The sequence below is a fragment of the Hippoglossus stenolepis genome, chromosome 14, assembly GCF_022539355.2.
Source record: "Hippoglossus stenolepis isolate QCI-W04-F060 chromosome 14, HSTE1.2, whole genome shotgun sequence".
In the NCBI taxonomy this organism is placed as follows: Eukaryota; Metazoa; Chordata; class Actinopteri; order Pleuronectiformes; family Pleuronectidae; genus Hippoglossus; species Hippoglossus stenolepis.
Window position 1 is genome coordinate 3316685 of NC_061496.1, and position 14370 is coordinate 3331054.

At 41.0% G+C, this 14370-nt stretch overlaps 1 protein-coding gene across 1 annotated transcript; it reads right to left on the minus strand.

Annotated features, from left to right (window-relative positions):
• Nucleotides 1–1579: 1579 nt before the first annotated feature.
• rgs5a (regulator of G protein signaling 5a) lies at nucleotides 1580–12756 on the minus strand. Its single transcript, XM_035176744.2, has 5 exons — nucleotides 12618–12756; nucleotides 11778–11891; nucleotides 10376–10437; nucleotides 5540–5706; nucleotides 1580–4475 (listed from the first exon to the last, which is right to left on the minus strand). The coding sequence occupies exons 1-5, from the start codon at nucleotides 12659–12661 to the stop codon at nucleotides 4311–4313; spliced, it is 552 nt and encodes a 183-aa protein (XP_035032635.1). The 5' UTR covers nucleotides 12662–12756; the 3' UTR covers nucleotides 1580–4310.
• Nucleotides 12757–14370: the final 1614 nt, after the last annotated feature.

The window sequence follows — 14370 nt, forward strand, 5'->3', positions numbered from 1 at the left end:
TTTTCTGGCTGGATGATAGTTGGCCAGGATGAGAAAAAACATCATGAAACAGTGAATTTATTTTGAACGACACAGTTTTAAAGTTTTCTCCGTGAACTTGACCACATGTACGAGCATCGTCTGAATCTCAACAAAACATTTGTAAGAAATGTCACCAGCATCCTTCGGGGACCGGGAGCATCTGACCTTTCTCCGGCTATTTGTAGAAAGTGCGGTAACGGATGCGTCCGTGCGGAACTCTGACAGTGTTTGTGTTGGCAGCCGCTTCCTCAGCTGCATCTGTTTCCACTCGGGTTCTTCACCCTGGTTTTAGTGGCGCACTTTGTTCTCCAGGACAATTCAGCTAATGCAGAAAACAGATTTTTTCGTCTGCTTTCTTGGACACTTTCCTTGAAAGTTTATGAGCGATTGTTTTCAGTTTCCAGTTCGTCTTCGTCAGACATCGCTGGACCAACGCCCAACATTTGCTGGAAAGTCAGTTGAGGATCCTGGAGAGCAGGATCAACTTCAGCTGTAATCAACAGGCGAAACCTTCAGATACCTGCTCCACCCATCACGCTCGGTTTGTCACAGATTTCTCGACCCACCCGTTTCCCTTCCCTTCACCTATTCATCCTTCTACCTCATCCCTCACTCATCCTAGGTTCTTCTTCTTCAGTTCATTCCAAGACGAGCCACATCTTAACTTTCTTTACATTTCGATTAAAAACTTAATTTAAGCCTGGTGCACACGAGAGGATTTTCAACTCTTGATTAGAAATTTTAAAAACGACAGCGACCACAGACATTATGACAGATTTAACAGATTTTTTATCTTATAATCGTCAGAACACACACTTGACGTTTGTAGGAAAAACCATTTCACAGCGACAATTCCAGAAACTCTTCTTCAGTGTTTTTATGGCAGTTGTAAATCAACTTTAAGGAGCTTTAACGAATTTTTGCGATTGTTGTGTCCAGTCTAAATTTGGCCTGAATATCCTCTGGTGTCCAGCAGACCTCACACATGACGACACATCGACACCGGCGTCAGCCCTCGTCGCCCCAATCCCTTGAAACTCGTCATCTTTCCAAGTTGACGTCTTCGTCTGCGTCTTCCACATGTTCGGCTCCTCCTTTTTATTTCTCTGCTCCCAGTTATGCAACCGTCACATTTTGAGAAACTTCAGAAACTCGCCCACTCACACGGTGAATTCTCTCTGATATTTTCCTGCTGTGTTCTCACATGGACTCACTTTGAAAGTTTCCATAAAAACTTAACTAGGGAGCTGGTAGGAAAAGTTATGCAAAATGTCCGAAGCAGCTAAATCAGACATTTGTGTTCTCACATTCAGCCTCTAAGGAACATTTCAGGAACACGTCTGTGGAAAACATGCAAACTCCAAACACAAAATCCCTGATTGGCCGGCAGGATCAAACAAAGAACCTTCTTGCTGTGAGTTCTAACCACTGTACCACCGTGCCGCCAAGAATCCAGTCATGTGCCCTCACTGGGACATTTCTCCTCCTCTATTAAACACACACAATATATATATATTCTCAGGAATCTTATGAAGAAAAACAAGGTGACAATTGAAAATCAGATGTTTCCTCTTTTATAACAGAGAACAGACTCCGGGCAGAGTCCCGCACCAGCTGCAGTCAATGAATCAAGGCGTCCATTTAACTTATAGTCGATATTTACACGTAAAAATAAATACATCTTCAGGAATTGTATGCATATATTTTTTTTTATGTGGTCGACTCCAAAACATACACGTGAGGCTACATGGGATAATATGTACTCAGCACTGTTAAAGCCCTTATTGATATCGTGTGTGGTTCTGATGCATGTGAGGGTAGAGACATCAAACTGGTTAATCTGTGTCACAGGAAACCCTCAATGCAGCTACAAGAGAATTTAATTTAAATTAATTTAAAAAACACGTCACCCATCACCCCCCTGATCTGTGATGCTTTAAATTCCTGGATTATTTGCAGTCATGGGAACAATAAGAGCTTTAAAAAAATGCTGAATATCGAGATAAGGTTCATTTAATGTGGAAAATTAAAGCATCAACAGAGTAAATATCATCACGAACTCAATGTGTATATTTTTTTAAACTTTTCAACATCGCACACAGACCCCAGCTCCTCCATCACATCCGTCTCAGCTCGGTGGAGATTAGGTGAACATCAGTGTTTAGTGACAGTTTATACTCGTGAGTTATAACGTGTGGTTGTTGTGTGAAGTGTTTTAACGTTGTGAACTAATATGAAAAGTACATAAAATACTGGATTTATTATAACGTGTGATTATTTTCCCCCTACACATCCTTTGTGATTTTAAACGTTTGGTTTTTAGACTCTAATTAAAACGAGCTCAGGTTAAACCGGAGTTGTCGGAGTGCGGCGCCGAAACCTGCAAGTTCTGTTTCCCATGTTTCTTTTTTTTTTTACTCGCAAATTACCACTGAAACCAGGTCGATGGCTGATTCGACCTCCGCCAAGGACGTTATGTCTTCTCCCATTCGCTGTGTTTGTTTTTTTTTTCTTTGTTGATTTTAAGTAATCCTGCCGACTACACATTTCCCTTAAACTTGGGCCAAGAAGGAGCTTGTTAAGTTTTGGCCTGGATCCGGACAAGGGGCCAGATCAAGGATATTTTTATTTTTATCACATTCTTTAACATTGCGAGTTACGCCCGGGGCCAAACTGGGTGCGTGCGCGTTGTTTAAATCCATGCCTGCTGTGGAGCTGCTGCCTGAGGTTTCTGGTACGACTTCTTCTTCAAACTCAACAAATAAAAACCTTAAAACAAATGAACGGATTTAACAGAAAGCCTAAAAGTGCTTTTAATTTGAAACAGGTACAGGAAGTGTTGCTTGTGTTTGGGACATAGTCAACATCCAGTGTTGCCCGGGCGATAAAGGTCCCAGGAAATAATTCATAGATCTTAATAATAATCATTTAAAAACATGCACATTTAGGGGGTTTGGTTGCGTTTGATTGGATCAGAGGAGACAGTTGGGCCTCGGCGGAGGTTTTGCGCTCTGCTGAGTAATTTAGTTTTTGGCACGGATACGTACAGTACCATCGCATCACATGGGAAAAAGACCTTTCTTTGTATAAACCACAGCTCTGTTCACGTCTCTTTCTGAGATCCCCTCCTACTCGATGTTCCCATCTTAGCGACTTGCAGTTAAGTGGCAGCCGAGAGCTCGACCCGCTGAGCCAACTCGTCAGCCCTGTTCTCAGGGAACGCTCTCTCACAGGGCGCCGCGCCGCCGACAAGGTTATTAGTCACTCCGGGGACGCGGTGCTACAAGCTGGTTTATTAAAATGACTAAATATTTGGTCCTTGCTGGAATTTATTCAGGAAATCTGCTGGTTTACAATAAATGCCTCACGACTTGGAGTTTCCCATTTATTTTTGTTGGAGCTAATTTCCGTCCCAAGCACTTGACTCTGCGTCTCGAGTTCTTGAGAAAAGCACGAGGCTCTTAAAAGTCACGATGACATTAGTCTGGATAAGACAAAGGGAAGCTTGGTTTTGTTTTGCTGCAGAATGATGGAACATTTATTAATCTTTTTATATTAATTTATATATAATAAAGCTGCTGAATGTTTTCTATTCAGTCACAATTAAACATTTGTGTGTTTTTGGGGAATCAGCTGTTCAGCGCCGTGCTTTCCCGCCCCTGGAAAGAAATATGGAATTTCTCGGAAAAAAATATTGTTATATGTTATTCTGGCCTTTTCTCATTTAAATAAAAAGATAAAATAATTTTTAAGAAGATATAATTTTCTGTTTTCTGTATTTTCTTGATACAAACACACCGGGATGTGTTTGGATGTGGGTCTTACAGGGTTGAGTGTGTGTTTCAACCTCTGAGGTTTAAATCCTCATTTGGTAAGAGGTGTGTGTGCGTGTGTGTGTGTGTGTGTGTGTGTGTGTGTGTGTGTGTGTGTGTGTGTGTGTGTGTGTGTGTGTGTGTGTGTGTGTGTGTGTGTGTGTGTGTGTGTGTGTGTGTGCGTGTGTGTGTGTGTGTGTGTGTGTGTGTGTGTTGGATGGGGAGGTGGTTCTATTCCAAATGGCAGTCGGCCCTTTTAGCTCAGTTTCAAACATTGAATTTGAATTAAAAAAAATGTCACCTTTTAGTTTGTTTGTAAAATAAAAGTCTTTGGTTCTCATGCGCTCAAACACAACTTTGGTTTATTCGAAATATTGAGATTAAAGAAAATATATAGAATTAATTTCCAAAACATTTGAGTAACTGCTGTTTGAAACCTCACCGCCTCCCCCCCCCGCCCGCTCCTCAGACTCCTGCTTAGTTGACCAGGAGCTCCTGGTACTGATCGGAGCGGAGGAACCGGCCGAAGGAGTCCTTCTCCATCAGGGCGTGGATCCTCTTCTGGGCCAGGTCGAAGGTCGCGGGGGAGAGGTCCACCAGGTTCCTCAGGGTCACGTCCTTGGTGAAGTGGTCAATGTTCACCTGTGGCAGGAGGAAGGACAAGAGCTGCTGTCAGAGACGACCCAGAGGAAGAGGAGAGGAAGACGATAGCTCTTCATCGTTGTCATTAACCTCTGCTTTCTTTTAACTGACCAGTTAATTTAAATATAGACACATAAAATGAGCCGCAGCACTGATCTGAGTCACTTTCTGAGTAGACGACAGAAATAATCAGGGAGAGAGAGGACTTTCAACTTTCACTGGGCCACTTCCTTTACGTGTGTTTGCACTCACTCCCGCTCGCCGGTATCAAGCTGTGTTTTATTGCCGTGTCTCGTTTATGACCACGTGTGTGTGGACATTAACCTTTATCGATGCACATAATTGCCGTCACTCAAAACAACTTGTTTTCCACTGAAATAAGATTATGATGATGATATTTATGGTCTCACAGGTGTTTTAGAATCTTGTTTTGACACCACACGGCTCTAAATGAGGTTCCCGTGTTAGGTTTGCACCCATTGGTCATTGTTCAGGCTCATTTCCTTAAATTAAATCATTAAAAAACCATAGAAACTAGAGGTGTCAGGTCACTGTCGCTGTTTCCTCTTCAGAAGTCACGTGTCTTTATGTTTCTTGTTGTCGTCTCAGAACCTTCTCTGTCTGTGACCTCATCTGTTTACACTCCAGCTCGCCTGTAGTCCTCCTCCACTCACTGATAAAAGATGTTAACTCTCACTGAATGGAAACTGTTGAATAAGCTTCACTCACTGACTCATCTCTTTTGTGTTTCCAACACGCTGGAGGTATTATCGAAGGTTTGTGCATTTAATATGTGGAAATCTACATATTTAGAGAAGCTGTGTCTCTGCATTCATCAAACTGCTCTGTGGATAATTGAGGCAGAGCAGAAAAAGCACAGAATCAATCAATTTCAAAATAAGGAATCTCTCCTTGCGCTGCACGCTCTTTAGAGTTTGTAGCCGACTGATGGTTGAGCCAGCGTCAAAGTCTTTCAGTCAGTTTAAAGTGAGAATTCAAAACTTGAAATGTTGGCATGAGTCGTATAAAGCTGAAAAAACATGGGAGTAATTCAAGTCCCTGACCTCTCTGGGTCCCTCGGACTGGATGAAGTCTTCGTAGATCTTCTTGGCCTTGGTGGCCATCTTCCCTGGGTTCTTGGTCTTCTTGAAGTCCTCGCAGGCGGTCCAGAACTCGATGTTCTCCTCACTGAACTCGGACTGGAGGAAGCTACGGAAAGCAGCCAGGCCGTCTGCGGGAGGGAGGAAGGAACGGACACAACAGATGAGACGAAGAGATAATACAACACGATGACAAAGACCCACTGACACTTCTGTGGCACTTCAAACACACATGGCTCAATGAAATGAGCTGTTCAGTGACCATCTGAACATCTGTCTCACCCCTTAATTAGGATTTCTGTGATCGGCGTCACCAGATCGTACAGAGCTGAAGTTAAGAAACGATAAAACAGTTTCAACGCCCCTTGTCTTTTTAAGGTGTCTAACTTTAGCTGTTCAGTTGAATCTCCGCCTGATGCTCGTCTTGCTGTTTGCCCGGTGGCGTCGCCTCTTTGAAAAAAACTGTTTATCACTCATGCTAATACTGATGTTTATTCCTTCTAATAAACGACTGGTCAGAAGACTTGACCCTCGATAAACATCTTGTTATTAAAATTCCTCCTGGATTCTGCGAGTGAGGGAACCGACGACTCTGTGAGACCCGCTTCTCCCGCCGCCTCTCACACGCTGGATGTCAAATATCACGTAGGCACTGCGGCTCTTTTCACAACAGTCCTGTCGTGTTTGAACAAAGTCATTACAGAACATTTATAACACAGGCCAGGCCGGAGAAGACGTTATTCTGACAGAATGAAAGCCCTGAGAGCTTTTATTACACGATTTACAGACGTGAATCGGTGGAAAAACAAAAGCAAAAAAACAACACTGACTTATAAAAGTGGGATGATAATCGTGTTTGTATTGAGCAAAGTGCCATGTGATAAAAGTAAAGTACTGTTACCATGGCGAAGAAATGAAAACATATTTAGTTAAAAATAATTAAACCACAATTCAGTGGACGAAAACAGACGATAACATTTTGAAAGTGTGTGTGTGTGTGTGTGGGGGAGTCTAAAGTTCGATTTGGACAGAAACAAAGTGTTTATCCCAAAATGAAGGTTTGATGAAAACAATCTCTCATTTGAGCTGAAACCTTTGTAACTGGACACAATGCCAGAGAAAGGTCTCATTGTGTGAAGGAGCATGTGCTGCAGACGATAAGCTGCGGCCTCGGGCTTTTATCTCAAATCTACTCAAAGCTACTTCGGTTCAGAATAGAAAATGAGTCGCAATCAAGCTGCTTTTTTTCAACACAAGGACACACACACACACACACACACACACACACACACACACACACACACACACACACACACACACACACACACAAAGGATTAATGACAATCCTGTGTGTGTTTCAGATCCACAACAAACGATTGAATTGTTTTGTAATATTTGACCGTCAGTGAGATTCAGCTGAGTTTTAAAGCGACTTTTTAATTAGTTATAGACTTTATTGTTAACAGTTATTATTAATATATATATATATATATGTAGAGAGCGGGAAAGAAGAAAGACTGTATATAAAGATAGATGACATCTCCCCCTGGTGGCTGGCTACAGTACAGGTCATAAACCCCGCCTCCTCCATGGAAGTGGATGGGACATGATTAAGGTGGTGTGTAATTTCAACATATATTGTCATTAATGTGATAATAAACTGTGCCATTCGACATATACATACACACACACAAACACACACACATATATATATATATATATACACACAAAATAGAGCTAGTACTAATATTACAAGAGTATTTGCAGAAGTATAATAAAATATAACATTATTTTACAAGTTTTACTAGTGCAGCCTTTTATCTGACAGTAGCCGTTTGTTGTTGCATAATAAACATTACATTATGCTGTTTTGCTGTAGAGTGGATGTGTGTGTGTGTGTGTGTGTGTGTGTGTGTGTGTGTGTGTGTGGGGGGGGCAGTTCTACACATGAGGGGAAATAACTCACTGAGATTCTCGTGGGAATTAACAAGAAAGAGGCAATAAAGAATCACGTTAATGTAAAGTCTCATGTCGATAGATAATCCTGTGGCGGCAGTTTGCAGCAAGTGGCCAATAAATCAGCTCTGCTGGTGGAATCATTTAGACTTTCCCCTGGAGATGTTACCACAACATGACCTCTGCGGCCCGGCCCGGCCCGGCACACACAACACACACACACACACACACGAACGCACACACACACACACACACACCTCTCTGTTCTCTGAAGGAGCCACTTAGGAACATCTCCTGCCACCCACCGAGCTTGTTGCTCCGTTCACATGCGTCGCTAACATCTGCGCTCGGCTCTGTTTCCACGCACAGAACCAACTCGTGTGACGTATTAGCAGCGGAGTTCGCGCGTAGCACGAAACCTCATTACCGCCAGGAGTTAATCATCAGTCTTCTCGGTTGTCAGGGTTTCTCTGCACTTTGTGAAGTAAGCACTGGAGCTGCTGCTGCTCGGTTTCTGGAATAAATCACGTGAAATGTAAACTCGTGACTGTTTCAAGTTGACAGGATGCTTCTGAATCTCTTCATCGGGCAGATTGATTGTTCTCATCGCATAATCCAAATTCAATATGTTCTCAACATCCATGTAAGAGACACAGTTTAGTTAAGTTGTTTGAAGAAGCAGGGGAAAAACAATATTAAGACGTTTCCCATGTGATCTTTAAAAGTCTTGAATATGCATCTTAAGTACATTTAGGTCTTTGTTATGTAAAAGTTCATTAACGCTACTTTTTGAAATGGTTAGAGATTTTTTTCAGAGCAACCTTTTGCCATCATGTGTAGTTTCTGCTCTTTCTCAAAGATTCAGATCTTATTATGCTGTGAATGAATAATAGTGTCTTGATTTAAAAGGTCTTGATTCCTTTTGGTCTTAAGTCTTAAATCTAACCTGTTGAAAGCTGCAGAATCGCTGATTAGAGACGTGTTTGTTTGGTTCCCCCGAGTTCCTTGACACCAATTAGATATCGACACACACAATACAAATAACGAAGGAGCAAACATCTTGCATTGTTGCTATGGAAACCACATCCTGACAAGTGTGTTGTTCCTCAAACAGCCTGCTGGACAAAGAGCAGACGTCAGTATCATTAAGAAGCTCGGGGAGAGTGTAAAAATAATGAGGCTTTGTTGTGGTGCACTTCGTTTACCTCTTTACCTCAGTGTTTGTTTAGGATTGTGTGTGTGTATGTGTGTGTGTGTGTGTGTGTGTGTGTGTGTGTGTGTGTGTGTGTGTCTCCTTCAGGTATTTGTAAGAAAGTCCTTCAAAGACATTATCAGAACAAAAAGATTGACCTGCAGTTCAACGAGTGCATTTCCTGCTTTGTTTCTACACCTGTAAACACATCGACTTTCTGATAATATGCTGCCGGCTTTAAGAAATCTCGTTAATCGTGTTAAACAGATAAAGGATGTTAGATTTAAGATATAATTAAAAGTCAACAGGAAGAGCTTCACTTCCTGTGGCGAGGAAACTGTGGGATTAAACTTTGATCCGTGGTATTCGCTTCACATTCGCGCAGACGCGGATGATGCGACAGCTCCCAAAAGCGAAGCCAAATCATCTTCATCACCCCCTGGTGGCTGGCCGCAGTATAGGTCATACATAGGTCACCTCATCCATGTTAGCAGATGGGACAGCATGGACCTCATGGGTTCATCGTGCTGATCGGAGCTCTCCAGACCACCTCAAGGACACTTTCAGGTTTACTCAGAACATCATAATGAATTTGGATTTGCACAAGATCAATGCAAATGAACAGCAGCTGAAAATAAAGTTGTTTGCATGACGGGGGCGAACACGGCCGACGAAGTTCTGCGACCTCAGTGATGTTTTCCCTGGGTCTGACATCTTTGACTAGTGGATTTCCATGAGCTTGGCAAATTATGTTCACATATGGAAATTTTGTCCACATAACTTCCCCTTTCCATCTATTTGACTTTGACTGTGCTCCACAGCACCTTTGTTCTGCTGCCGTGTCACCTCCACGACTCTCACCTGAGGCCAAATGGGCATAAACAACATTTTACTGTAGCTTTGGTTGTGAATGACCTCTTAACGCTGCAGGTGCCTCTGCTACAGAGTAGAAGCTACATCTAAATTACTGCTTTAATCAGTTATAACGAGTTAAAACCGGATTCTGTCGGTCTGTAAATGTTTTCATTGGCATATTGGTTGTACATTCCGGTGGCAAAATGTTCTGTATGTTTTTTAATAAGATTATTGCCTCGTTGTTTTTGGGGGACTGGGGGATTGCCAGGCATTTATGTTTCCCCCAGATACAGAAGCTGGGCATGAGAGTCAAACTGGTGAATGGCTTTTTTCTGAACAATTGGGATCAATATTGCTAGATGCATGGACCCAAGGGGAGACATGTCTTTTTTAAATTGGCTTCTTTATGGCTGTATGGATGAGATGTTGAATATTAGGAGAACACTGTCGTTTTCTTTGGTTGTGAATGGGCCTCTTAACGCTGCAGGCCACTCAGCTACAGAGCTGTTAAGATCACCATTGGTTTCCAGTGCACTTCAAAAAGGTTTAGCATTAAAGTAAAAGTGTATTCAAGTAAAAGTTTATATATTATAAGCATAAAAATATATGTATTTGTATTGATGTTGAGCTTGGAGCTAGGCAGGATATTATTTAGGTTAATCACCAGGGAATTAACTGTGTGTGTGAGTGTGTGTGTGTGTGTGTGTGTGTGTGTGTGTGTGTGTGTGTGTGTGGGAAGTGAAAGAGAGAGAGAGAGAGAGAGAGAGAGAGAGAGAGAGAGAGAGAGGTAGACCTACAGTTGTTGCTCAGGACTCGGTCCAGACACTCGCGCCACAGAGCCGCCTCCTCCGGAGTAGGCCTGCACACAAAATACCTCAGATCAGCAAAACTGCTCAAAAATCATATGAACAGTTAATAAACATGAGCTCAAATATTGAATTCTTCTCCAGTGTTTGCAGTTTTTTTCCAGTGAGCTGCTGCTATTTAACGTTTTCAGCACATTTTGACAACTGTTTTAAGATCCACATTGATTTAAGACTAAAAAAGTGGCAGCAACAAGCTTCTGTCAAATCCGTTTTTTCAACTCAGACCACGAACGAGTCTCTTCTTATGATCTACGACATGTTTTCATGTAAATGATCTTCTACATGTTTAAATCTTCCAAGGATCGGTTCAATATCCACACGTGTGACGTATGATCTCACAGAACCAGACTGCGTCGTCTGATCTCCTCTCACTGCTGCGAGATCTGGAGAACGTCCTGTGAGACGGATCACGTCTGGTCGTGTGTACGTGTGTCCGAGCTTCTGGACTCAAGAGCTGAAACTCCAAACCCAGTTTAACAGACGGAGTTAAGAGGATATAAGATATTCTATTTTCTTTTATCTTATCTTATTGTTACTGTTGGTATTTTGATATATTTATTGCATGTTGCTGTCTTCTTGTTGTACCTTTTACTTTGTGACGCACTTGTTGTTTTAAATGTGGTATATAACACACATACAGTCCACAGGGTGAACAGAGGAACTGAACCAAGTGTATTATTATCTTAACTGTGCAAGATTAACATGTGCGATGTTACTGTTGTCCAATACAACTGAGTATATACACTAATGTATACTTTATTCTATTTATTGTTAGTTTTTATATGTATTTATGAGACTGTAATGTGTCTCACTGTCTCTCTGCAGCACTGGGACACTGTGCAATGACAATAGAGGCTTTGAGTCGAATAGATTGTTTTTAAAAACCTATTTAAAGTGTCTTTCGTTAAAAGCGTTAACTAAAATTTGTATTATTATTGTTCGGTAGTGAGGAAAAACTGAGCTAAACTCAAACCAAAGATTTAAAATTTAAGGGATTATTGCCAGAATAATGACATTTATTAAATGATATTATGTGACGTTGGTGAATCACAAGTTTCAGTCTAATGCTCAAGATCTAAGTTTAATGCATAAGTTTTTCATTATGTGGAAAAAGACCAATTTGCACATTGTGCTTTACATTAACGTTATTTCAGGGTAAAACAGAAGCAAAGCAGTTCCGCCTGTTGTTTGTTATTCATCTTTTTTCTGAGGGAACTTTCAATCTCACTCGTCTGCGTCTGGAAAACCTTTAACGTCCTTTTAATCATCACATTTTCTACCTGCTCTGCTCTTTCACCGTCACTAAATCTGGTTAAAATCTTCTCTCACTCACTTCTGCAGCTTCTCCGGCTTCTTCTCCGGCTTCTCCGGGTACGGGATGATGAGGTCGATGGCATTTTCCGGCTTCTGCAGCAAAACTCCCAATTTCGACTTGATCTCCTTGGCCCTGCGTGACAGAAAACAGGCTCGTGTGACAAAGTCTTTCTTCCAGCGTCTCTGGTGTGAAAGCAGCGATAACTCAGTCGTGATGTTTATCCGAGAATTCCAGATATTTATCATCCTCTTCCCAGCACGACTCTGTTTATACGAGTAACTGAGATGACTCAGGTGTAAGATTTGTCAAGTTTGAAAGTTAGTTGGCTACAAACGCGACAAGAATCTGAGTTTTCTACCAAAAAAAAGAGGTGAACAAGGAGGAAGAGAAGCAGTTCATAACATAAACATGAAAATACTGTTGTGACATTTACAAGTTTGACTGTTTTTTAGATTTAAACACAAAAATCTTATCCAATGTAAACATTGTCCAACTTTACAGTTACATGAAAAGTAAAGTAAAAACATATTTAATTCATTAGAAATGTGTTTCTGTATCAGCTCAAATTTTTGTAAAAATAAAAGCACAAAATAAAAACAAGTTCACATAAGAAAACCGGTGTCACACCTATGAAATGTTGTTCTTAAGGTGATAAAGACATTGCAGGAAACAGAAATTAAGTTGTAAAAACTTCCCAAAGTTGAATTGAAGGCTCTTTTAGATGGAAACACTTCACCTGTGACACCAGCGTGGATTCAAAATAACTTAAAGTCTTCAGAAGTTTACAGCACAGATCCACACCAGAGGATCTCTCTAGTTAAAGACATGACAGGAGTAACGTGATGATGCGGGTCTCACCTGTCCCGGCAGGTCTGGGGTAAGGCAGCTAATCCTCTGCACATTTTCCGTTGCTTTCAGATGCAGAACTTTTAAAATAGAAGTTAGTTTTTCCTGTTTCCACACTGTGAGTCTCAGAGTCACTTTTCCTCTCTGACTCTGGCTCTCAACGCACCGGGAGTTTTATACAGAAAACGCCCTCTGGGCTCTGGGCCAGCGGCTACGAGCCAATCAGACGGAAGTGTGTGCAGCCGAGGGGCCGCGCTGAGGAAGGGCCGGATGTGAGCCGACGTTTGGTTTGAAGTTTCAATTAAGCAGCAACAGATCCGGGACCAGTGTGTCAACAGCACCTGGAGTTTTCACTGAGTTAAGATCTGCAGGACTCATCTCTTCTTGTTTGAGTTTTTGATGTCTTATACATTCCTGAATGAATCTTCAAATTGTCAATTACTTTTTCTATTTACTTTTCTGTGCAACTATTTAATTTCTACAGAAGTAACAGTGTCATCAACACATGCTGCACATCAACAAGTTGTTCTGAGGACATGTGTTAGAAGTGTTTGGACACGAAAACTCAAACGAATCTGAACATGCTCTTCAGTTTTCAATCAGTCGATGGCTTCAAGGACAATAAACAAGTTTTACATTATTACTGCTGAGTGTTTTTTGTAAGATTTCGGTTGAGTGAACTTGTCAAGGTCCGAGGAATCACATTCTGATGATAACACAATAAAAAACATCTTTCCAACTTTCCAATGACAAAGTTTCTTTTTCAGCAGCTTCCTTCATTTCTCAGTTCTTAAAAAAAACACATCTCCATCAGAAAATAATGCAAATGAACAGCAGCTGAAAATAAAGTAGTTTGCATGAGCGGCGAACACAGCCGACAAAGTTCTTCCACCTCAGTGAAAGTAGAGTTTGATTGTTGTTTACTTTTACAGATTTTACTTGTTTTTCACCTATGTTGTTACAGTTTAAATGCTTTATAATTATTTTTTCACGTAACTTTTATTCAATTTTTATTTCAAGGCCTTAACAATGACAAAGACTCAGCCTCCAAACACATAGATGCATTTACGTCTTTGAGAAATGTCATTTTTCAATTGTTCGGACAAGTCACACAGAGAAAAATCACATTATCTCGTTAACTGATCAGTTAACATCACAACACAACTGATAAATCTACTGTGTACGATCTTGACAAGACTTTTGCCGGAAAATGCCCAGAAAATTCACAATGATCGACCTCTTGGTTTTATTGCCTGCTTCTCAAAAGGCCGAACAACCGACAGAGACCATATGGAGTGAACAGAACTAATGTCCGTCACATTTCCTGTCAGTCAAGAAACAAAGACGTATAAGTTTAATGAGGAAAACTTCTGTTTCCTAAACCTTTCATCCACATACGATGATCAGGATGCAACGCCTGGTCTCCTGTGTCACACTCGTCCTGCGCTTTGTACGTTCACCATCCTGCACGAGCTGCATATACTGTATATACTTAATTCTATTTATTTATATTCTAATGATGCCCTTTTATTAGTACGTCATCTGGTCATGATTTATACCAAATGATTTAGAACGATTACTTTATCTAAATAATCTTTAGATCATGTCTCCAATTCCTAGTGATTGCAGTACTACATTATCATTTCTTTTTTTTATAAATACAAGCTATAATATGTATATAAAAACTAAACAATATATAAAATATACATGAAAATCTAATCAGTTCATCCTTGAGTCCCAGTGAATGTTTGTACCAGATTTGAAG

Excerpts from the sequence above, each read along its gene's own strand:
- rgs5a (XM_035176744.2), bottom strand. The coding sequence starts at position 12,661 with ATGTGCAGAGGATTAGCTGCCTTACCCCAGACCTGCCGGGACAG. Across the intron at positions 10,438-11,777 it reads AAGCCGGAGAAGCTGCAGAA|GCCTACTCCGGAGGAGGCGG; the intron begins GTGAGTGAGAGA and ends TTTTGTGTGCAG. Across the intron at positions 4,476-5,539 it reads AGTCCGAGGGACCCAGAGAG|GTGAACATTGACCACTTCAC; the intron begins GTCAGGGACTTG and ends CTCCTGCCACAG.